The sequence below is a fragment of the Schistocerca serialis genome, chromosome 8 (assembly GCF_023864345.2).
Source record: "Schistocerca serialis cubense isolate TAMUIC-IGC-003099 chromosome 8, iqSchSeri2.2, whole genome shotgun sequence".
Classification (NCBI taxonomy): Eukaryota; Metazoa; Arthropoda; class Insecta; order Orthoptera; family Acrididae; genus Schistocerca; species Schistocerca serialis.
Genome location: NC_064645.1, coordinates 548,332,258 through 548,358,204, shown reverse-complemented (window position 1 = coordinate 548,358,204; position 25,947 = coordinate 548,332,258). Strand labels below are relative to the sequence as shown.

Below are 25,947 nucleotides of genomic sequence, written 5' to 3'. Positions count from 1 at the left end.
CTGCTACAAGCGGGGAACACCGAATAATTAAAAAAAACTGACTGTTGAATAAATAATTTGGCTGTCGCGAAGTATGGCAACAGTGCAGCATATAGGAGCGAGGTTCTTGCTGTCTAGCTGTAACTCGCTGCTACCTGCTCCAAAAGAGAATGAATATTATTGGCTGCCAGTGGCTAGTGGAGGGGGATGCGCAGAATGGCTGAACATTGGGCCACCTTCCAACACGATGCAGACTCTAGTGGAGAGCAAAATTTTTCTGAAGATGATGAATTTAGCGAAGTATGTCCTGGAAAAAGGATTTTATATCTGTTAGTGTTTCAGGCACACAAACATACACAAAGAAAAGATTGTTGCTTTGCAATTTATGGGAAATGTACGTATGCTACAAGAATAGAAACGACCCAGAAATAAGGTTCTCAAAATTTTGTGAACTTAGATCAAAATGATGAGCAACCGCTGAATCAGCTGAAATGCATGCAGTCCGCTGGAATGCATGCAGTATGTGTTTGCATACTTCATCAGAATGTTAAGCTTATGCTTAGTGAAGCAGGAGTAAGTATAAATTATAAAGAGCATCTTAGCAAAGCAGTCTGCAGTCTGGAATCTAAATAATGCATGCTACACCACAGTGAAAAATTTCTTGGACCAAAGACTGTAGCATCTGCAGTTGCCAGCTGTTGTACAGAGCATGATCCACAGGAAATTATCATGCACAAGCAATGGATCCATACTGATCAGGACACTATGGACACAAAGCAAATGGTAGTGGGCGAATTTATTAAAGAAGTAGCAACAAAAATTTGAAATTCGTCACGCCTTCATTACATTGCTAAACATAAAAGTTTGCATCTTAAAACCCTTAAATGTGATCTGCAGGAACATGAGCTCATGATCCTAATAGATTTTACCAAAAATTATTCATTTGTCATTTAGGATGAAGTGTAAGGTTTTCATTGGGAAAAGAGTCAAGCAACAAGCCACCCATTTGTTGTTTATTTTTGCCAAAATCAGAAAGTGGATCAATGAGTTTCTCCATGGCCAATGACTGACTGTTACATGACATAATTACTTTATATGTTTTCATCAAGGAGCTGATGAAATGCATAAGAACACAGTTTGCGAGGGTATCCTCATCCATTATTTCAGTCATGGCTCCGCTTCCCAACACAAAAATTTTGAAAATTTTCCCAGTTTGTGCTGTTGTAAAAGAGACTTTGGAATTCTGGCAAGTAAAGTAAAGTAAAGCACAACTTCCATTTATTTTGTTGTTATTGATCTGGTGAATCTAATAAAACATCTCCCAAACGTGTATCTGCAGTAGTTTTCCAGAACATTAAGAGAAGCAAAGACATAATTTCATAAAATTTTTAATTTATTAACTACTTGGCCCAATTTATTTTTTAAATTCCAGATAATTGCAAAAAGCTTTCAACAGGAGTTGTAGAGAATTGAATTTTGGAAAAATGATGGTAATAATGTTAACTGAAACTATGAATGTCAGATAATCTGCTTTCGTTAATACCATAGTACAAGTGAACTCATGTTAAACTGGAATAAAACAAAGCTCAGTGTTAAGGAAGTTGTACAATGTACATACAATTTCACAATACATTCACAATAAATGTTCAAAAATGTCTCAACTGAGTTCAATGCATTTAGCTGCACTTGTATGAACAGATTTTGTTGCTCATTTCAGTTTCACAGGGTTGTTCTTAATTTCGTCTGTTGCATTCATAATGTGAGAAAATAATGTCTCATTTGTATTGACTTTGTCCACATAAACTATGTCTTTCATCCATCTCCATACACAAAAATCCATTGGTGTTAAATAGGGCGATCTGGGTGGCCACAGACATGTAGCACGATGACCAATCCATTTCTGAGGAAAATGTTCATTTAAATGTGTAGTAACGGCGTTGGTGAAATGTGGAGGCATGGCCTCATATTGAAAATACATTTGGAATCGGGTAGCAAGAGGAACATCTTCGAGCAAGCGGGGCATTTCTTCTTGAAGGAACTGTAAGTATGTCTCACCAGTTAGACGTCCTGGGAAAATTAATGGTCCAATAAAGTGTGTGTTGATTACACCACACCCCATTTACCCTAAATCGCTGCTGGAAATGGCGTTGCACTGTTGCATGTGGGTTTGCTTCAGATCGTACGTGCTCATTATGTAAATTGTTTGTACCATCTCAAGTAAACTGTGCCTCATCTGTGAATAAAATGTATTTGTGCAACTGTCAATCAGTATTTAACCAGCTGCACAACTCCAAGCAAAGGGCAGGATCTCCCGGATGTAAACTTTGTTTATGGTAAGGATACAGATCATTGTACTTCAGTGTACGCCATACCTTACACTGTGAAATGCCTAATCATTGAGAGACACATTGCATACTGGTACCTGGGCTATTTTGAACATCATCCATAATATCCACACCATCGTCTTCACATATCGAGCGCTTTTATTGATTAAGAACACTAAGTGGAGAACATGTCTCCTGTAAGATTCGAAATACTCCGATAATGGTTCATGTATTTGGAATCCTCCAAGTTGGAAACGTGCACAATATTCGTTAAGTGCAGCCATAGCATTACCATCACATTTGCTGTAAATAAATGTCATATCGGCGTAGTCCTCTGTCACAAATTTGAAAGGCATCCCTATTTCATAAATAATCTACAAAGTACAACAGTTACTATGTGGTTTCACTTAAATATACTGTTGATGTTATGTTCTTTCCCTGAACAATACAGAAAACAAAATCACTTCAAGGTTAGGAAATGACTGAAACAACTCACTAACAGTTGCCAACAATGAGAAACGTTTCTACATTTTTAATGGAAAGTAAACAAATTTACTTGTATAATAATCTTTGCTTCTCTGGAAAACTACTGCAGATACATGTCTGGGGTATGTTTTATTAGATTCAGCAGACCAATAACAACAAAATAAATGGAAATCAAGCTTTACTTTAACCTCATACACTTGTGTGACGGCTTCATATTAGTGAAGTTGCTAAATTTAAGGCAAAATCTTTTATTAGCCATAACTCCATAACTAAAGATTTTCTGACCTACGTTTATGTGAACTTTTTTATTTAGTTTTAGAATAACATATTCTTGTAGAATAACATATAAAATATCTGCATATCTTCGTGAATAACCCTGTATAGTATTCTGTTCTGCCATGTGTCTACATATCCTTTCAGTTACTTCTGCAGGCAATTCTGAAGGCCAGATCTTAAAAAAAACGGTTCTGACAGCATGACAAGAATTTATTAATTGCTGTACACCACTCTTATCACCACTGATATCTCCTCAAGTCACGTGCTCTAGCACAGTAATGAAGATGTGCACTGAGCGTGAGTGTCTCTTATGGGGGGGGGGGGAGGGGGGGAGTGTTCAATAAGTAATGCAACATATTATTTTTCTTGGCCAATTTAGTTGAAACATGCACAATTTGTTGTAGGACATTGTGGAATATTCCTGCATCAGCCAGTATAGCTTCATGAAGTTCTGATAGGTAGCAGCACTATACATAGCCTTCAAAATGGGATTCGTAACGGAGGTGCATTCCAAGTAGACAGCTGTCACTGAGTTTCTTTTGGTGGAATATCAGATATTCATAGGTGCTTGCAAAATGTCTATGGAGAACAAAAGCATGGTGAGTTGTTGGGCGAGGAGTCTGTCATCACCATAACAAGATTGTGTAAATCTGTCTGATCTTCCATGTACCGGAACTGCTTGCTCATTACAAGGCTGATCATCACAATTTTTTGTCAAACACTGTCACAGGCCATGAAACATGTATCCAACACTTTGAACTGCAAACAAAATGGCAGTCCATGGAGTAGTGGCATACCACCTGTCCTCCAAAGAAAAAGTTCAAAGCCGCAACCTCAGCTGTAAAGTCATGGTGACTGTCTTCTCGGACTCTGAGGGGGCTATTCTGTTGATGTCCTTCCGCACACTGCAACGATCAACTCTGAAGTGTACTGTGCTACTCTCAGAAAATTGAAGAGACAACAGTGTGTTCATTGCCACAAGAACACAAACAAACTTCTCCCTCTCCATGACAAACTTAACTGGACTGTTCTAACTCATCCTCCCTACAACTTCGATCTTGCACCTTCCGACTTCCGTCTGTTAGGCCCAATGAAGGATGCACTCCGTGGGGAGCAGTATGAGGATGATAAGTAGGTTACTGAGGCAGAAAGATGTTGGCTCCAATGTCGACCGGCAGAGTCTCGGCAAACAGACCCTCCCAGTAAGGTGGCTTAAGGTTGTTGCACTGAATGGGAGATTATGTTGAAAAACAGTGTTTTGTGGCAAAAGATGCAGGGAATAATGTGGAGTATTGGAGCCCTGAATGAAAACAACCTGATTTCAGAAAAAAATGTGCTGCATTACTTATTGAACCCCCCTTGTATATTGACAAATTGCTCCTACAATATTTGGCCCTGCATCAGTAACAAACATGATGTTTTGGACAGTGGTGAGTAAACTGAACAACCATAAAATCTTTAACAGTTCATATTTAATATTTTCTCCAATTTTTTTTAAATCTCACTCTTGAATTTTCTGGTACACAACATTTGGTCCTTAAGTTTTCCGTCTTCTCTGTTTGTGTACTGTGTAGTCATTCCCCTGTAGTTTATTTTTCGATATGGAACATACCACTGATCAACTGTTAGCGCCCCTCTTACATCACTGAAAACATTCCTCCCCCTCTAGAAACAGTTTCAAGCAGATGATTGGTGGTTTCCTTTGAATTTCCAGAAATGATGGCTGGATGTGGTAGCAATTCCTCAGCACTCACTGCACTGCACTTGGCCCCCACATCAATAAAGAACTGTCCTGTTTTGAGAAATCAATTTCCACGTGTAACTTCAAAAGATAAAATAAGATTTATGAGTTTTTTTGTCACAGCTATTTTCAATTTCGGTGGGACTTTGGGAACTTTAACATCTTTACTGGTATTTAAAAAAGTAATTAAACTACTCTGTCCAGCCTCACATGCACATTTAAACAAATTTGAAGTCCAAAATTTGTGTTCAGTGCAAGAATATACATTTTTACATGCTAAACAGACCACTGTGCCATTGATTTTTCTCCTTGCCATCAAACACATAATCAAATTTCTTCCAAATCAACAATTTTAATTTGTTTTCTTGCAATAATGTGAAATCACCTTGTTTCACCTTACATGCAATGATGTCCATTGTGTTCATTTTAATAAAGCACTCTCACTAATGTTTACTCCTGTGGAATTACTATGTGGTGAGTTAATTACTATCAAAGCTTTAACTGAAGGCAGCATAAATTTGGTAACTCTCATCTCTCAGGTAGCCAGCGGCCAGGCTTGTCACCCAGAATATCCTTCATGGACTGCAAGAAAGATAAGATTGCCACAACATAACCACAAAATGGAAGCCCCTTTGGGACAGCGAAAGTGGTCATAACCAGAAGGTAACGACAGAAAAGGTGTAAGATGCAAACAGATTTCCACTATACATGCAACTTTCAAACATTCCAAGAATGCCAACACACCTGAAGTTTTCAGCTGATGATACAACAAACGTGCAATGCCGTTCACTGACCACATGTAACACGACTCGACAAAACTCATATAAGATTGATACTGGCCTTTAATTTTTAATTAGGAAGCAATTATCCACAAATCTCTGAAACTGTGCATACTTTTATCAGCAAAGTAACAATTACTACGGATATCCGCACACATGTGTATGCACCCTCGCATCCCCCCCCCCCCCCCCCCCCCCCCCCACACACACACACACACACACACACACACACACACAGAGAGAGAGAGAGAGAGAGAGAGAGAGAGAGAGAGAGAGAGAGAGAGAGAGAGGAGAAAGGGGGGGGGAGGGAGGGAGGGTGGGAGGGAAGGAGTCTTCACCCGTTCTTTCAACTGCCATGTGTCATGGGGTCAGCTCTATTTGCTGCTATAGTCACACCAACATTATGGCATGTGACATACAACTTTCTGTGCATGAGTGGGAGACCTCTAGCACCATTCTCCCACTTTCTTTCATTTCCACTGAGTTGTTAATATGTTACTTTATCTAGCTTGTCCTTATGTGTACGTAGCAGTATGCAGAGGAAATTTATGAATTTTTCTGAAGGCTTAGGTTGTGGCTACTTTTCCCTACTTAGGGGGGACTGAGGCCAATGCCACTGCAGCAGCATCCCATGTTGTTTGTTCTGTTTTACGACCATGTTTTTTAGGCATCTTGATGCCCTAATATCTAAAACAGTATCAAGTGGCTGGAGCAGGCTATTTTGAATCAGATTCTTGTATTAGGCCAAACAGAAAAGAGATGAATCTTCATGGCAGACTAAAACTGTGCCCCAGACTGAGACTTGAACTTGAGATCTTTGCGTTTTACAGGCAAGTGCCCTACCGACTGAACTACCCAAGCACAACTCACAAACCATCCTCACAGCTTTAATTCTGCTAGTATCTTGTCTCCTACCTTCCAGACTTGACAGAAGCTCTCTTGTGAAACTTGCAAGACTAGAAGACTGGAAGGAAGGATGCTGCGGAGACATGGCTTAGCCACAGCCTGGGAAATGTTTCCAGAATTCCAGAATGAAATTTTCACTCTGCTGCAGAGTGCGGGCTGATATAAAATTTCCTAGCAGATTAAAACTTTGTGCCAGACTGTGACTTGAACTTAGGACCTTTGCCTTCCAAGGGCAAGTGCTCTATCGACTGAGCTATCCAAGCATGACTCACGACTTGTCCTCACAGCTTTACTTCCAGCAATACCTTGTCTCCTACCTACCAATTTAATGAAGTACTGATGGAAGTAAAGCTGTGTGGATGGATCGTGAGTCACGCCTGGGTAGCTCAGTTGGTAGAGCACTTTCCTGCGAAAGGCAAAGGCCCTGAGTTTGAGTCTTGGTCTGGCACACAGATTTAATCTGCTAGGAAGTTTCATATCAGCGCACCCTCCGCTGCAGAGTGCAAATTTCATTCAGAGAACAGAGGTAGTTTTACATAACATAAATTAATTAATTAATTCAAAATGATTAGAAAGGGATAGAATGATGAATGATAGCTTAAGGGTTTAGCAGTCAGTCTGACCTGTGGCATTATGTGTGATATATGAAAGTAACTAACTCGTATTGGGGTAAACATCTTGGCCACTTTTCCAGAGTAGTATGGCCAGTTTTTTCGACTGAACACCATGGTGGCATTAGTGGTTCATAGATGAAACTACCAAACCGAAAGAAACAACAAGGATCAACATTTGCAGGTCAAATGTGATTCTTTAGTTTAAACACTGATGTGGTAAAAGTGTAAAGATGAGATAATAATAATAATAATAATAATAATAATAGGAAACTTCCCAGCACATAAATGGACTAATCAAAATGGATGGAAGTTGGTCAAATTCTGCAGGATATTCAACCTTAAAATCATGTCAACGTCAAGAAGAAACCATCAAAACACATGACATGGAGATCACCCAACTCACTCACTGGTGAATTTCAAATTGACCATATAGCAATTTCCTGTCCAAACCACAGGGAAATCATGAATATCTAAGTAAGAAAGGCTGCAAATGTAGACTCAGACATATTACCTAACAAGAATCAAACTACAGTTAAAACCTTAGAGGTTCACAAAAAGAAAGCCACTAATCCCAAAATTTGACACTAGCTGGATTCAAACATCTTTCACAGAAGAATTACAGAAAAAGCCCTCCAACAATTGGAAGCAACTCAGAAGCAAACTAGTCGAAACCGCACAAACACTGATACCTCTGCAAAAAAGAAAAAAACACCTTTGGTGGAACGAACAATGTGAACAAGCAATCCAATCTCGACAGAAAGCATACAGTAATTGGAACAGCAGAAAGACTGAGAAGAATTACAAAACATTCTTGACGCTACAGAAAAAGACAGCCCAATTAATCAGAAAGACTGAAAAGAAATTCAAAAAGGAGCAGCTACTTGAAATCGAGAAAGACTTTGAAACAAACAACACGCGAAATTTTTAAAAGAGTTTCAAAACAAAACTCACAGGATATTAGCTGCAAAATCTTTGCTTCAAGAAAGGAAATTGGCAATTTTCGCTGAAGAATCAGAAAAATTGTGAAGAACTTGCAAGATATTTTGAAAAACTGCTGAACTGTCCAGAACCAACACAAAGATTTCCACCTCAGAAACCTGAATCCACAAATCCAAACTCTTTATCACCGAATGTAGAGGAAATTACCAAACAGATCAGATGTCTTATAAACAATAAAGCTGCAGGTGAAGATGGAATTGTAGCGGAAATTCTCAAATCAGCAGGCTCAAAACTATAAAAGAAATCACTGAAATAATACAAGACATTTGGCAAACAGAAATAATTCCCGACGACTGGAAAAATGCATTAATTCATCCTCTACACAAGAAAGAAGATAGATCAGATGTAAACAACTATAGGGGACTCTCACTGATATCAGTAGTATACAAAATTCTATCCCAGTGCCTTCTCGATAGAACACAACAACAATTAGAACCAAAAATTGGAGAATATCAGGCAGGGTTCACACCAGACCATTCATGTCCAGAGCAAATTCTTAACTTAAAATTAATCTTAATACATCAGAGAATAAGTGGCAATGATGTAGTTTGCACATTTGTTGACTTTAAAAAAGCCTACGATTCAGTTGACCGTCAATCATTATTCCAAATATTAAAAGAACAGGGTTTAGATCTGAAAACACTTGCAATCATACATCAGACATTGATAGACACAAAATCTAAAGTCAAATTTATGGAGGAAATCTCTGAACCTTTTCTGATCAAAACAGGAGTAAGACAAGGAGATGAGCTTTCTCCACTACTGTTCAACTGCGTCCTTGAAAAGGTGATACAAGCATGGCGCAAATTGAAATCAGTCCTCAAGATTGACCAACCAATTACTCTTCACAGAGGAAAATTAACAGTAGCATTTGCAGGTGATCTAGCCATCTTAACAACATTCAGGAAAATGGAATAGAAACAAAATCCAACGAAGTCAGATGCCAAAAGATGGACACTGCTTATGGACTCAGTCAAAATATCTACGGTAAAAATGTGTTTCCAAGCACACAAAACTACGACATTACAATACTGTCATAATACCAGAATGTCTATATGGATCAGAGACACTAACTTTAAACAGGAAAACAGACATAGAAAACATTCAGAAAAAGGAATGGAAGATTATAAGAAAAATATTAGGCCCAAAACTTGTACATGAACAGTATCGGCTCAGAGGCAAACAGGAAATCAAACAATACTCTAATATTTACAGTGACATTAGAAAACACAGATTAAGGTTCTATGGACACATCAAAAGAATGAATCCGGACAGACTTACAAAGCAAATAAATGAATTCTATGAAAACAGGAGTAAATCTAAAACAAACCCAAGGAAATGGATTGGAGAAATTAAAACAGATCTGAAACTTGCAGGAATTACACCAGAGGATACCCAAAACAGGGAAATCTTCAGATTCAAAATTCACAAGTGGCAAGTTGACCAAGAGGAGAAACCAAAGACGAAGACTGGAACAATGTGGTCTCAAGAAAGAAAAGAAGCCCACAGCAAAAGAATGAAAGAAGTACGGGCACAAAGAAAGGCAAATGTACGCCACTAAGTACTTTGCTTAGTCCTAACGGGCTCATTCACAATTAATAATAATAATAATAATAATAATAATAATAATAATGACTGGCTGAGGAAGTCAAGGACATGTGGCATCAGGATAAAGTTGACATTATACCAATTATACTATCAACTACAGGAGTCATACCACACAATATCCACCAGTACATCAACGCAATACAGCTACATCCAAACTTATATATATACAACTACAGAAATCCGTAATTATTGATACATGTTCAATTACCCGAAAGTTCCTAAATGCAATGTAACATATACCGTACAGTTAAAAGGAAGTCATGCTTGATCAAGGTCCGTGTCACTTTCCATTTTTAACCAGACCTAAGCTCTGAGAAAGGAAAGAAGATGATGATAATAATAATAATGTAACAAGATTTTTCAGTCCAACTCACTGATAATGATGATGATGTATATAAACTATTTTGACCACTTCTTGACATGCAGCAACAATGTTCAGGGCAAAAAATGTAACGGTCTCTTTTCCTGTACTCTCCCAACTTTCCCTAATTCTCTGTAGGTACATGTATGTAATCTTGCTACACTCTGAAATCCCTGTGCCAGAGTACCATAGCACAGTGGTGAAGAAGAGAAAATAAAATGGGGCAGCCCATCTGCACTTTATCAATGAACTGCACTATGTTCTTTTCGCTTCTCTACTGGTGCGCTACAATACTGTGGCATGGGGATTTCAATGTGTAGCAGACTGCGAACGTGTACCTGCAAACAAATAAAAATTAATTAAATAACTTTACTCTTTTTAGGTGATAGTTAAAACTTCATGACTACTACATCTACTGATAATGGATGGAGTTTGTATCAGTAGTTTGTATCAGTTAGCTCTGAGGGACACTGATCAAAAGCTCAGCAACAATTTCAATATCATTTGTGTGTCTGTTGACAGTCTGTGCCTCAACAACACAGTGAGTGGGTTACCTTTACATTATCACTTACTGGTTCTCCACTCAGGACATTCCAGCATCACATCAAAACCATATGAGTAATTTACACTGAAACACTTGATAATTATCTTTCACTGCTTCATTATAGGATCATGGAAGTAAACAACCCCTACCAAGTTTCATAATGCAGTTTTAAGGCTACCTGTAACAAAACAGGTTTTTGATAAAATTTACTCTGAGACATTGGTACAAACCCCAGTGAGACAGTCCTTCCCTGCCAAAAAATTCATCACTGGTGACGTATCTCTAGACACTTGTGGTTCAGGAGGCTGTGGGCTTGCTGGTGCTTCCAGTTCGTCAATTGACATATCCATTGGATGTATTTCAACACGGACTCTTGTTTCTCCATCCTGTAAAATAACAACAATAACAAATACACAATGAAAATCTGTTATGTAACGTGTGCTACACACAGGACATGACACGTTAATATGTGGGGGCACTGAATAACTCAAGAAAACCATGGTCATGGCATTTTGCAATCTTCCACCTTTTGTATCACGGAAGATAGCAGCAGTCTTACACAATAACTAAATATGATATTGGTGAAGTAGCATAATGTCAATACATTTGTAATGTGTCTTTCAAATCGTACATCTCAAGCAAAGTTTGAGAGAAGAACGCTGATGACGATAAGCACTGAGATTGAGACACTCCCATACCACCGCTGGTCAAAATTTTCTTCTGGCTCCTTGTTGCTACCCAGTATCGCCCATTTCCCCACTTCCAAACAAAGCTACATTTGAAAAAACTTTGTTTATGATAGACCTATTATCACAATTTATTCCTGTTGCAGACTCAGTATTTCAGTAAAGTCTTGGTACTCATTCAGCACAGAATAAGTATAATACTGAGTTACATTTGAATATTCATTCACAAAATGAAGTGATTGACTGAATGCGAGTAAAGGCAATAACTTTTGATGACCTGGCAATGAAAAAATCAATATTCAGCTGATAAAATAGTAACAAATGTGAGAAGTTCCCAGTAGAGACACAAACTCTTATGTGTTAAGCTACATTTTCATATGTTCTATGAAGTGTACGTAGATTGGACCATACGCATACTTCAATCAATAGACCAATAGTGGAAAGATATTCACGGAAGTGAAACTTGTCGGAAAAAAAATGAAAGTACAGTATAAATACTGTACGCAAGAATTAATATGTTTATATTTAATGTTAATTCTACAGATCCTAAGTGAAGTGGTCCTGAAGGACGTACATATAATCTCCCTTCCATAAAAGAAAAATGAACAATAAATATTTTTTCCTAGTGCGCCAAAAAAAAGTCAACTGACTTTGTAGTTGCCAAAATATATTTTAAAAAACAGCAAAAAGTAGAAAACAAGCAATGGAAGCAGAGGAGGAGAGAAACACTATTGGTTGCGTTGCTGGAACACAAGGTTGTGTAATGCTGGAGTGGGAACAGAGAGGTGGGTGAAGGACAGGGGCTAGTCTGCCTGCCCCACCCTCCTCCTCACCCCCATTACACGCAGATTGAGTCTCCCGTCAGGCACAGTTGCTCACAGACCAGCCTCAGTGGCCAGAGACAGTGGTCATGTGTGTGTGTTTTGTGCTTGAATGAACATGTGCATGTGTTTTCTACTGTAGAAGGAGGTCTTCAGCCAAAAACTCAAATGTGTAGTACTATTTTGGTTGAGCCTGTCTGTGACTCAACATTTCCTCTGTGTGGTTAGTAGCACTCTATCCTTTTCATAATACAGTTAAAAAATGAAAATGCTTCTCCAGCATACGAACAGTGTACTGCTCCTAAATAATTCAAACATATCTAAAACAAATAACTAACACAAGATAAATTTATCACCTCAATTTTACCAATGTAATACTAAATAAAAGAACAAGGATATTACAGCACATTTACTGCACAGTAAAATCAAATTATCCAAATAAATGGCAGACAGCAGATGCAAAATTTCTAGAATCAATGCAACACCAAACAGCAAAAAAATGCAAATAGAAACACATTCATTACAAAGAAAGCAAAGATGGAGTCCAGTAAGCAACTAAATCAACAGAATGCTCCTAACCAGATGGTAGATGCCTGAGAACAACACATTTACATTTTAATGGAATTAGATCTGTAGAACTTCATGGATAGTAAATGTTGACTAACCTACAAATAGATATTACTGAAAATTAGTTTAACTAGAGAAAAGTGCAAATCATAAATAAATGGACAGAACAAATGTGTGAGTTATCATTCACCAAACCTGGAATGGTAAACAATGAGAATCACCCAGCTCTTAGGTCACAATAAGCAAAATAGCAATATTGGCATAAATGTAGTGAACAAAATTAATAACTGGGTACATTAACATCATTCCTGAATCTGAACAATGGAAAATTAATTAGTGTTGAGCGCTAAACAATGAGGCTGCTAAACAAAAGACAAGCTTTAAAATCAAAGTGCAGCAGATCTAACTCCGATCCAATGCAGCCATTTATTATAAAAAACATAATACATAATTATAAGTTGTTCTGAGTCACAACTATTACATCACATCAAGTTTGACAATTTTAAACTTATGGATAATGATTTTATTGAATGAACTAACACAGTGTCTGCAACAACTGAAAGATAGCCACATAAATCCATTTTTAGAATACATTATATGTAACATGTGAGGCCTAGCCAACAAACTGTGTGTGTGTGTGTGTGTGTGTAAAAAAGAGTGGAAGTGGGGCTAACTATAGTATCTGCAAGAACAGGGAGAGGGGAGTTGGGGTGGCGAAAAGAGATACATCAGCCTCCTCTCCCCTCCCTGGAAACTGGAGTACAGAGGCTTTATTCATAACAACATTTTCATACACTCGCAGAAGTTATTCCCTGTTATTCTGCTAAATCTCTCACTTAGCCAATAATATCATTACACTGGTTTAGTTCTTGTGGCACGTCTCGCATTCTGCCCCCCCCCCCCCCCCCACACACACACACACACACTCCGCAACCCCCACCCCCTGGATAAATTTCTGCAGACACTCGTAGGTTGATATGTATTACAGATATGTCCCAGGTCCACCACACAAAAATTGTAGGTTACTTGTGTATAAGCATATTTTATTTTTGAAAAGCAAAACTTTTTAAACCATCATAACAATCATTGAAAGTAAAAATAATTAACAAGAACACCAACCTGTCCTTCTCTGTCAAAGGAGAAAACTGCATAAAGTTGCTGCAGCTTTTCATCCTGTTAAAACAACGAAAATAATCACTAAAATAATAAAATAAATAAACAAAAAATAAAAAAAGTTGATGTAAGAAAGTGTCAAAATAAAATTAAAAACTTAATATAATGTAAATAAAATGAATGTTAACAATAACTGTGTTAACTTTATTATACTCTATCAAAAATTAGAGAGAGTTAGTTTGTGAAGTTAAAAAAAATGATGTTAATACAGCTGATGACAGAATTACTTCAGCTATAATTCCAACAAGCATGAAAACAAGGAAGTTTCTGCACATTGTAAAATATGTCAGATATGCATCCAATTTCAGGAATGAACATCCTAATGTAAGGATTGGGGTTACAATAGGTCTTTTTGATAGGGGATTTTTTGCAAACTATATTTTGAGTGTTACTTCTAATGTGATAGGGTAATAAATAGTGGACACTCTTCTCACAGAATTGAGGACACTGTCTTGAAACACTGATCCATTGCATCTGGTGTATGGTTATGGGCACCTGTTTGGCACCATCCTATGCCAACCTATTCATGGGTCATCTAGAGGAAAACTTCCTCAACACCCAGAATCCTAAACGCCTCATCTGGTTCAGATTCACTGCTGACATCTTTGCAATCTGGATCCAGGGTGAGGACACCCTGTCCACATTCCTCCAGAATCTCAACTACTTCTCCCTCAAGCCAAAAAGCCCACCAACTATTTTTGACGAAGACCTTACTGGCCGAAAGTTTATTTGTGACAGTCTTTTTGTTGTGCCTAACTGTGACTTAACATCTTCGCTATTTGGTGAGTGGTAACTTTCCTTTTCACAATACAGTGTTATTACAAATGACTGAAGCGATTTCACAGCTCTACAATAACTTTATTATTTGAGATATTTTCACAATGCTTTGCACACACATACAAAAACTCAAAAAGTTTTTTTAGGCATTCACAAATGTTCGATATGTGCCCCTTTAGTGATTCGGCAGACATCAAGCCGATAATCAAGTTCCACCCACACTCGGCGCAGCATGTCCCCATCAATGAGTTCGAAAGCATCGTTGATGCGAGCCCGCAGTTCTGGCATGTTTCTTGGTAGAGGAGGTTTAAACACTGTATCTTTCACATAACCTCACAGAAAGAAATCGCATGGGGTTAAGTCAGGAGAGCGTGGAGGCCATGACATGAATTGCTGATCATGATCTCCACCACGACCGATCCATCGGTTTTCCAATCTCCTGTTTAAGAAATGCCGAACATCATGATGAAAGTGCAGTGGAGCACCATCCTGTTGAAAGATGAAGTTGGCACTGTCGGTCTCCAGTTGTGGCATGAGCCAATTTTCCAGCATGTCCAGATACACGTGTCCTGTAACGTTTTTTTCGCAGAAGAAAAAGGGGCCGTAAACTTTAAACCGTGAGATTGCACAAAACACGTTAACTTTTGGTGAATTGCGAATTTGCTGCACAAATGCGTGAGGATTCTCTACCGCCCAGATTCGCACATCGTGTCTGTTCACTTCACCATTAAGAAAAAATGTTGCATCATCACTGAAAACAAGTTTTGCACTGAACGCATCCTCTTCCATGAGCTGTTGCAACCGCGCCGAAAATTCAAAGTGTTTGACTTTGTCATCGGGTGTCAGGGCTTGTAGCAATTGTAAACGGTAAGGCTTCTGCCTTAGCCTTTTCCGTAAGATTTTCCAAACCGTCAGCTGTGGTATGTTTAGCTCCCTGCTTGCTTTATTCGTCGACTTCCGCGGGCTACGCGTCAAACTTGCCCGCACGCGTTCAACCGTTTCTTCGCTCACTGCAGGCCGACCTGTTGATTTCCCCTTACAGAGGCATCCAGAAGCTTTAAACTGCGCATACCATTGCCAAATGAAGTTAGCTGTTGGTGGATCTTGGTTGAACTTCGTCCTGAAGTGTCGTTGCACTGTTATGACTGACAGATGGAGTGCATTTCAAGCACGGCATAAGCTTTCTCGGCTCCTGTCGCCATTTTGTCTCACTGCGCTCTCGAGCGCTCTGGCGGCAGAAACCTGAAGTGCGGCTTCAGCCGAACAAAACTTTATGAGTTTTTCTACGTATCTGTAGTGTGTCGTGACCATATGTCAATGAATGGAGCTACAGTGAATTTATGAAATCGCTTCAATCATTTGTAATAGCCCTGTATTGTTACATTCCATCCTGGATTTTCCATTGTTTGATATAAACTACGTGAAACAGACAATGGGGTAGCCTGGAGGACAACTGGATTTGTGAGTAGGTTATTGAACCACAGTGAAAAGAACTGCCCTATGACTGAAAAGGAAACTCTTGCTATAGTTCGGGTTCTTTTACAATTATAGTTATTTGTTTGCAGGACATAGCCTATTGTGCACTCAGCGTCATTACACATTACTATTTTTAATACATAGCATTTTACTTAAAATTGCATAACTGAAGGGGCTGTTCATATAACAATTTAACGCCACGGGCTTGTAGTAACACGGTTCACGTTTCCGTCGCACTTCACATAGCGTAGACCGGGAACTGTCTCCTAGGCAGGCCCGATGTGAACTGACTGGGCACGGCCCGTGCTGCCTGAGTTGTTGTTCCGCCGGCAGAGGTCGCAGCCGAATTCTCGCGTGCCCTCTGGTGGACGGGACTCTACTTGCGGCAACTACCGTCCGTGACACGCTGTGCTGATGTGCGCCTCCCACAATCTTTCGGGTGGCTACTGCACTCCTCCTCCTCCTCCTCCTCCTCCTTCAGGAGGTGCAGCCACTGTGATCCACTGCGTTGAAAGGTGGAGTGTCATGCAGGAGCGATGACCTCCACGTCCATCGGAAGGCTGGAGTCGAGGGGATCGGCCAACCCTCGAGCCGGAACCTTCGAATACGGCTGGAAGTGACCCCACACGAAGAGGTCCCCATCGTCCCACCACCGGAGCCTGGGACAGAACGGGAGACAAGCCGTCTAACTCCGGATCCTGGTCCACCTCGGAAGGGTAAAGACCCAGTGACAGGGACGATGGGGAAGGGACGTCCACAGGTGAATCAGCCTCCTGAGCCTGCGTGGGGGGCCAGCTCGCACTGGGACATCACTAATGATGGCGATGCCGGTGCTGGAGCTACTGGAGGGTGCCAAGGCTGAGAACCATCGCAGTGTGGCGGAGTCCCAGGGGGAAGGGCGGTAGCGTCCCCTGAGAAACCAACACGGGTGCCGGCAATGGGGAAGCCGGTGCCCGAGGGGTCGGAGGGTGGGAGCCCAAACGTGGACGTAGCTGATTTAGGTGACGACATACCTCCCGGTCCCCCGCCTGCAAGGTATAGAGCTGGCGGCCATTTCGGCGCAGGACCGCCACCAGTATCCAACGTGGATTGTGACCAAACCCACGTGCCCAGACTGACATATCCGGTGGAAAGCCGGGTACTCCGTTTTGCGAAAACTAGCGAGGACCAGGCCAGAGGAGGTGTAGCAGAGTCCTAGGTTGGTGCCCGTGGAGGAGCTCTGTGGGGCTGCTTTCTCCCATTGGTGTGGTCCGGTATGCCGTCAGGAATAACGTCAACGCCTCCTCTGCAGGAAATTCGTGCACATACTTTTTCATCTGCGTCTTAAATGTGCGCACCATGCGCTCAGCTTCCCCATTCAATTGTGGATGAAAGGGGGGAGAGCAAACGTGCCGAATACCGAAGCACATACAAAAATCCTGGAAGGTCTGCGAAATAAACTGAGGTCCATTGTCCGAGACCAGGGTGACTGGCAGACCGTCCACAGAAAAGATTTTTGCTAGTGCCTAGATTGCAACTTCTGAAGTGGTTGAGGAGCAGCGAACCACATATGGGAATCGGGAGTCAGCATCAATGACAATGAGCCAAAAGCCATTGAGAAACGGGCCCGCAAAATCGATGTGAACGCGTTCCCGTGCCTGGGTTGCATGTGGCCACGAAGAGAACACTGACCTGGGAGATGCCTGTTGGCTCGCACACTAGGAACAGGCGGCCACCAAGTGCTCAATTTCTCTGTCAATACCGGGCCAGAACTCATGTCTGCGAGCCAAGGTTTTAGTACGGGAAACACCCCAGTGCCCCTCATGTAATAATGTGAGGACTTCCCTTTGCAAACTTGCAGGAAAAACCACGCGAGGAGAACTCCTTCCAAGATGGAGAGGTGGTCTCGTAGAACAAAATAATTACGAAGAGGGTCCGAGGCCCGGCCTGGAGGTCGGGATGACCACCCCTGCTGAATGAGGCGAACGACGTGCCGGAGAACCAGGTCAGCTGCCGTTTCCCTGGCAACTCGAGAACTAGTGATCAGGAAGCCATCAACCACTTGGCGGGACGCCACATCCAAATGAAAACACATAATCTCCTCTCGATCAAACTTAGGATCCGGGCCCACCGGAAGACGGGAAAGAGTGTCTGCGTTGGGAAGCTGTCCGGTAGGGCGTAAATGAATGTCATAATGGTACTTAGAGAGGAACAAGGCCCAGCGCTGTAGTCTGTGGGCTGCCCTATCCGGAATCTGAGAGGCGGGGCCAAATAACGATATTAACGGCTTATGGTCAGTGATTAACTGAAACTTTGTGCCATACAAGAAAGGGTGAAACTTGGTAACAGCATAGACAATGGCCAAAGCCTCTTTTTCCACCTGGGAGTAATGAGCTTGCACGGGACTAAGAGTTTTAGACGCAAACGCCAGTGGGTGCTTGGAACCATCGGCGTTGCGATGGGCCACGACCGCCCCCACCCCATACTGCGAAGCATCAGTAGCCAGGACCAACGGCTTATGGGGGTCAAAAGTAGCCAAACAAGGCGCTGACATGACAAGGCCCTTCAACGAAGTGAACCCTCACTCACATGCAGGCGACCAATCAAAAGGAACACCCTTGCGCAGAAGGCAGTACAGGGGGTGGGCGATGGTGGAAGCCCTGGGAATGAACTGGTGGTAATAGGCAATCTTGCCTAAAAAAGCTTTTAACTCCTTCAGCGAAGCGGGCCGTGGAAGGTCGACGATACCTTGGACCAGACTTCCTAGCGGCTGGACGCTGTGCCGAGAGATGGTGTAGCCCACATACTCAATGGACGGTTGGAAGAAATTTGACTTACGCAGGTTGCAACGCAAGCCCACGGACCTGAATTTGAGAAAGAGGGTGCGAAGGTTGTGCAAGTGTTCCTTCGTGCTGCAGCCTGTGACAATTATGTCGTCCAGGTAATTAATACAATGAGGGATAGTCGACGTGACGTGCTCAAGATAGCGCTGGAATATCGCTGGGGCACTGGATATTCCGAAGGCCAACCGCTGGTATTGGTAAAGGCCAAATGGAGTATTGACGACCGCCAGCCTTTTGGAGTCCTCATCAAGTGGTATCTGATGATAAGCCTCCGAAAGATCGATTTTCAAAAAATATTGGCCTCCTGCCATGGCGGAGAACAATTCATCAGCACGAGGCAAAGGATAGGTGTCCACCACCAATTGGGAATTAATGGTGGCCTTGAAATCGCCACAAAGACGTAATTTTCCCGAGGGTTTCCTGACAATAACGAGAGGCGAAGCCGACCCACTAGAAGAAATGGGAAGAATGACCCCGAGGGCTGTCAGCCAGTCGAGCTCTTCTTTTACCTCAGGATGGAGAGCCAGGGGGATCTGCCTCGCACGTAGAAAACGTGGGCGACGCCTTCAAGGTTAAGTGAGCTTCAAAGTCTGAAACACGCCCCATGCCCTCCTCAAAGATATCCGGAAAGTCAGAGATCAAAGATTCCAATGATTGATAGGGAACGTCTTTGGAGACCAACTGTATGGTGTCAGCGATAGAAAAACTGAAAGCTTGAAAGGCATCCAAGCCAAAAGGTTAGCGGAGCTCGCATCACTGACAATAAAAGTAATAGGCCGAGTGATTGATTTGTAAGTCACGTCGGTAGTGAACTGACCCAGTAGGGGAATGAACAGTTTACCATAACCGCGTAGACACCGGTAAACTGGCGCCAACGGGGTCGACCCAAGGTCGGAGTAAGTTTGTGAATTAAACAAAGAAACGGCCGCGCCCGTATCTATTTGCAGTTGTAATCGGCACGACCGAACAGACACCTCAATAAAGAGTTTGTGTGCTGATGCGTTGGGAGCCTGGCCCGATGAAACTTCCTGATTATCAATGTCCATGTCCTCTGTACCTGCTTCCTTCGATTCTTTTGATGCTGAGCGGCAAACTTTAGCAATGTGTCCTTTTTTATCACATTTGCAACAAATGGCCCAATGCTGGGGGCACTCTGACCAATCAGGATGTATATAGCACGATGCACAGGACGGTAACAGGGGCCGGCGGCCGGAACTCTGTTTATGTGCTGTGCGGGAGCGGCCGTAACGGCCGGATTGTACCGCTCGCACGTCGACCACCCCGGACGCAGTGGACGCGGCCGTGCTGCCCTGAACCGCCACGATGTCGCACCACGCTTCCAACTGTTGACCTGCGGTGTGAGAGACTTCATACGATTGAGCAACGGACAGGACTTCCTCAAGGGAAGGGTCTTCTGACTGCAGGACCCATTGCCGAACCTCCCTATCAGGGGCCGAACGAACAATGACGTCGTGCACCATAACGTGGGCGTACGACTCTCGCGACTGCTCCGTGACAAAATGACACTTGTGACTAAGGCCGTGCAGGGTAGCGGACCACGCCCGGTAAGACTGATGGGGCTGCTTCTTGCATTTGATAGAACTTGACCCTAGCCGCCACAACATGCGCGGCAGCGATAATATGAAGACAGCAATGAACACAATGCGTCAAAAGACAAGGACGAGGGTTCCTGCAACGGCGCTAGCTGCCGCAAAACTTGATACAGTGTGGGAGATATCCAAGACAAGAAAAGAGCACGACATACCTCCGCATCGGCAACATGAAATGCCTGTAAATGTTGCCGAAGGCGATGTTCATATGCGTCCCAATCCTCCGCCGTCTCGTCACACGGGGGAAAGGGAGGAGGGAACGGTGCTGGAGCAGACTGCGTGGAGAGCAACACTGGAAGCACTTGTTTCATGGTAGCCATGAGCTCCGTCTGCTGCTCAACCAAAACCAGCACTAAATCCTCCATGCCGTGGATAAGCTGCGAAACCGGAACAACAACGCAACACGCGAAAGAACGACCCTACTCGTCGCCAATTGTGTAGTAACACGGTTCACGTTTCCGTCGCACTTAACATAGCGTAGACCAGGAACTGTCTCCTAGGCAGGCTCGATGTGAACTGACTGGGCACGGCCCGTGCTGCCTGAGTTGTTGTTGTTGTTGTTGTTGTTCCGCCGGCAGAGGTCGCGGCCGAATTCTCGCGTGCCACTGGTGGACGGGACTCTACTTGCGGCAACTACCGTCCGTGACGCGCCGTGCCGATGTGCGCCTCCCGCGATCTTTCGGGTGGCTACTGCAGGACTCATGTGAAACTTTCACACTTTAAATAATGATAGTATCTGGAACAAGTGTAGTCACTGAGATAAGCATAGTTGTTGGAAATGAAAACATCTTTAACAATGAACCGAACAACGTGAAATAATAATCATGAATTTGTGATACATCTTTCTATAAACATTTCCACGTGTCCAAAAAAGTGTTTTGCATTCTAGATGTTGGTCATGGTTTCTGTGACACACTTAGATCAGGGGTTATCAGAAGGGGCACGTAATCTGTAAGTATAACTCGGCAAATATTTTCAACTATAGTGAACACGATAGGCTATAGTAGCAATAGATAAATTTTTATTCATGGCGACAATGACAAATAAATTTATCATTTAAGAAAGTACATTCATTAGAAATGTCAACTTGTACAACAGGCAGAGTCTCTCTCGTATTTTAAAATTTTCCACAAATAGTTTCAGCCCAAAATTTCTTTGCAATGTCAGAAGCCCGTTAAAAAACATTTCCAATGAAACCTCATTCATCCCTGTGTGATTAGAATGTGTTAAGAAAAAGGGATACTGACTTGAGAAAAAGTACACTGAAAAGCCAAAGAAACTGGTACATCTGCCTAATATCATGTAGGGCCCCCGCAAACACGCAGAAGTGTCGCAACATGACATAGCATGGACTCAGCTAATGTCTGAAGTAGTGCTGGAGGGAAGTGACACCATGAATCCTGCAGGGCTGCCCAAAAAATCTGCAAGTACGAGGGATGAAGATCTCTTCTGAAAAGCACTTTGCAAGGCTTTCCAAATATGCTCAATAATGTTCATGTCTGGAGAATTTGGGGGCCAGCAGAAGTATTTAAACTCAGAAGAGTGTCCCTGAAGCCACTCTGTAGCAATTCCCGACATGTAGGGTGTTGCATTGTCCTGGTGGAATAGTCCAAGTCCATCGGTATGCACAATGGACATGAATGGATGTGGGTGAGCAGACAGAATGTTTATGTACGTGTCACCAGTCAGAGTCATATCTAGACGTACCAGGGGTCCCATACCACTCCAACTGCACACCATTACAGAGACTCCACCAGCCTGAAGCTGACATGGATTCATGAGGTCGTCTCCATACCCGTACACATCCATCCGCTTGATACAGTTTGAAATGAGACTCATCAGACCAGGCAACGTGCTTCCAATCATCAACAATCTAATGTCGGTGTTAACGCGCCAAGGCGAGGTGTAAAGTTTTGTGTCTTGCAGTCATCAATGGTACCTGAAGCCCGGCTACAAAAGCCCGCATTGATGATGTTTCGTTGAATGGTTTGCATGATGACACTCGTTGATGGCCCAGCACTGAAACCTGCATCAAATTGCAGAAGGGTAGCACTTCTCTCACACTGAACGATTCTCTTCGGTTGTTGTTGGTCCCATTCTTGCAGGTTCTTTTTCCGAGCACAGCGATGTTGGACATTTGATGTTTTACCGCATTCCTAATGCTCATGGTACACTCATGAAATTTTTGTATGGGAAAATCCCCACTTCATCGCTACCTCTGAGATGCTGTATCCCATCGCTCATCTGCCGACTACAACACCACGTTCAAACCTACTTAAATCTTGATAACCTGCCATTGTAGCAGCAGTAACCGATCTACCAACTGTGCCAGGCACTTGTTGTCTTATATATGCGTTGCCGACCACAGTGCCATATATTGCCTGTTTACATATCTCTGTATTTGAATACACGTACCTATACCAGTTTCTTTGGCGTTTCAGCTTATATACAACAATAATTCAACATGTACAGTGGGATGTGGACAAGGTGGAAATGAAAGATCTATGAGAATTGATAGACGAGATTCACTCAACTTTTTTCCTGAGGGGGGCTGAATATTAAAAGGACATTAAAGAGTCATGAATAGTCCTAATATAAAGGTAAAATTTGCTATATGCAGGCATCTTATTCAACAAATTAGAATGTGCAGGCATCTTATTCAACAAATTAGAATGTGGAGTCCTTTATTGGCATGTGTGCTATCTGCACCTGTTGCGAACGCCTATATTATTTCACCAGGCAGCAAATGAAGAGGCATAACACACAAAGATACTAGAGGAAACCATTGCGCACAACATTGAGAATACCTATAACATCAAACCTGCAACTATCTCCTACCAACATGCTTCTTTCGACATGGTGTGATTCCAGTTAAATGAGCTACTACCAAAACATGCAATTCTGAAAAGGCACACAGAGGGGGGGGGGGGGGGGGGGGGGGATGGCGAAGTAAGCAAATTACTTGAAAAGTTGTGGCCTGTAGTGCTATAATTATGGTGAGTGAGTGATTTAATGTGATCATGCATTTCTCTAATGAAAATATGGCACACTCATATTACCAAACATACAATCTGGTGTTTCATTAAGTGGGATTCTAGGTCAAACTTACTATAACTTTCTGGTGTCTGAATTTTATGCTCTCAGCTTCATGCATCATCAGGTCTTTAGGTTTGATGGGAGAACCTTCCACTGGGAGACAATTGATGACGTTTTCTCCAGAACGCTGTGGTCTGTAAGAAAGCAAAAGCGCATTTAGTAACTATATAACACAAATAATAAGCCTGTGTTTTTAAAATGTCTATGGCCAGTTGCTAATAATTTTCGTTTCCCTCATCCTCACAACAGGTTGGTCCCCTTACACTGCAGTCTAAAAATAACCTGCCTTTCCTCTCTAACCTTTCCAAAACTCTCTCTCTTTCCTCTCTGAAAGCTAGGATATTCTTTTTGTTTTTATGTGTGTGTATTGGCAACACAGAAATTTTGCCTCCTGATGGGAAGTACTGGGCTTGCAATCTGCATCTATAATTTTGCAGTTCTCTGAAGTGGATTTTCCTTTTGATTTAATTCAGTCACTAATCAATAAGGCAATGTTTTGCAAGTTTGGAATGATTCTGATAACCTTGATTTTCAAGTGTCACTTAAAAGTTACATTACACATAGAAGCAAACATGCAACCATACCACAACTAAAATTACTAATTAAACTGTACAAGCTACTTAACAACCCAAAAAGGAACATATAAACAACATTCAGACTGAAGTCTCACATTATTTTCATTTGTATTTATTGTTTTTATTTGTGAGCTTCATTTAGAGATAAGGATACAATAAAAAATAAATTGTTAATAATCATATAATTCTTGCATTTTGACACTATGTTTATTACTCACAAGTTTGTCTTCATTGTGTAGCCTAATGCTGATGTGTGAAATAATATTTGGCACCTATTTTCCATATGCTCATATCTTTCTTCTTCAATATGATGCTATAGAAACGGCTTACAACTAATTACTTTTCCTGTAACTGCTCCATAAATAATTCATGCATTTTCTCCAGTAAAGTCAAATACAGCGAAACACTTGTACCAGCCATCTCAATGTAGCTGCTGTCAGTTAATATTTTCTAGGCATCTGACCAATATAATCACTTCATATTTCATTTTCTTACGAAATTTTACATTCTTAGAAGATGTTTCAGACAATTTCAAATTTGTATAATTGACTGAAGGGTACCACAAAAAAGAAAATTTTTCTTTTTCTTGCCTTGATAAAAAGGCGAGGTTGTCTACTGATGCTTCATCACTGTAGTTTCACATAGTGGTGCATTTGACATTCTTACTGATGTTGTCATCTCCCTTCTCAAATGGGTCACTGTCCCCCCAAGATTATACCCTTACTCTTCAATATTTCAGCCTTGTGCACAGATGGGAAAAAAATTATTTGTTATCACATTCCTCCCACCTCTAAAGAATGATGTCATAAGCTTCATAACAATGTATCTGGAAATGATTTGATTCCCTTGTCAAAGCTCATCATTTCTCAGATATGATTCATGGTTTACTGACCATGTACTGTGTAAATCTGCATCTGGCTTTAGTGAGAAAGTGCCGTTCGCCAGCTGTGATTTCTTTATCCCAGAATGCAAGACAGGGAACAATTTCAATGAAAACAAACTTGTCTGTTTTGTGTCTTAACTTATTTTATTCCATGATTTCAACACGAAGAAGAAGAAGAAGAAGAAGAAAGAAAGAAAGAAAGAAAGAAAGAAAAACCAAGGGTGGACAAAACTGCAATGAATGTACCTATGTCAGAAAGAAAAACACACCACCTGTTGTTTCCAAGTTGTCTATGGAAACTTACCTCTGCTTAGAGTTTTATATGTTTTAGCATTGTGTCACATGTAAAAATCATGTGCACACAAAAAATAATGTTCATTGTGTAGAGAGATTAAATGGACCTTCTGAGTCCAAAATGGCACTGTGTACAACTAAACCTAACATCATTTGGGAGCAAAGGCCAAGTGTGGAGGATGGGGTGGACAACAGAGGACCAATACCAACTTCTTCAAAATCTGATTGAAATATTCAAAGACGATACAAAACACTCAAGATCTTACACAGCATAACAAATAACCTTAGTGTTCCTAATGCCTCAAAGATATTATTCACAATCTCCTCCCTGATGACAATTACAAGACTGCCTTCATAATTTTGCAGCTGGTTTTATGACTTCACTCAATGGCAAATACAACAGTCTATCCAGGTGCAGCATGTTTTGCTGGAGCCCTCTGAGGTGACTAACATTAAACTATCTGCATTTTCTATTACTCTAATGCTGGAAAATAATATTCCACACAAGTATTGTCAGATATCTAAACAGCAACATTTCAATGCAAAATTC

The 25,947-nt window shown here is 41.5% G+C and overlaps 1 protein-coding gene across 2 annotated transcripts in view; it reads right to left on the bottom strand.

Annotated features, from left to right (window-relative positions):
• The window catches only part of LOC126416195 (endoplasmic reticulum lectin 1), a 91,717-nt gene that overhangs the window by 9,012 nt on the left and 56,758 nt on the right, over positions 1-25,947 (bottom strand). Inside the window, exons 6-8 of one of the 2 annotated variants that reach the window (XM_050083783.1) lie at positions 23,659-23,779; positions 13,811-13,864; positions 10,848-11,003 (exon numbers count right to left, since the gene is read on the bottom strand). In XM_050083783.1, the coding sequence (XP_049939740.1) occupies positions 10,848-11,003; positions 13,811-13,864; positions 23,659-23,779 (331 nt within the window). The remainder of the gene's footprint in view (positions 1-10,847; positions 11,004-13,810; positions 13,865-23,658; positions 23,780-25,947) is intronic. The other variant, XM_050083785.1, reaches the window with a different exon arrangement.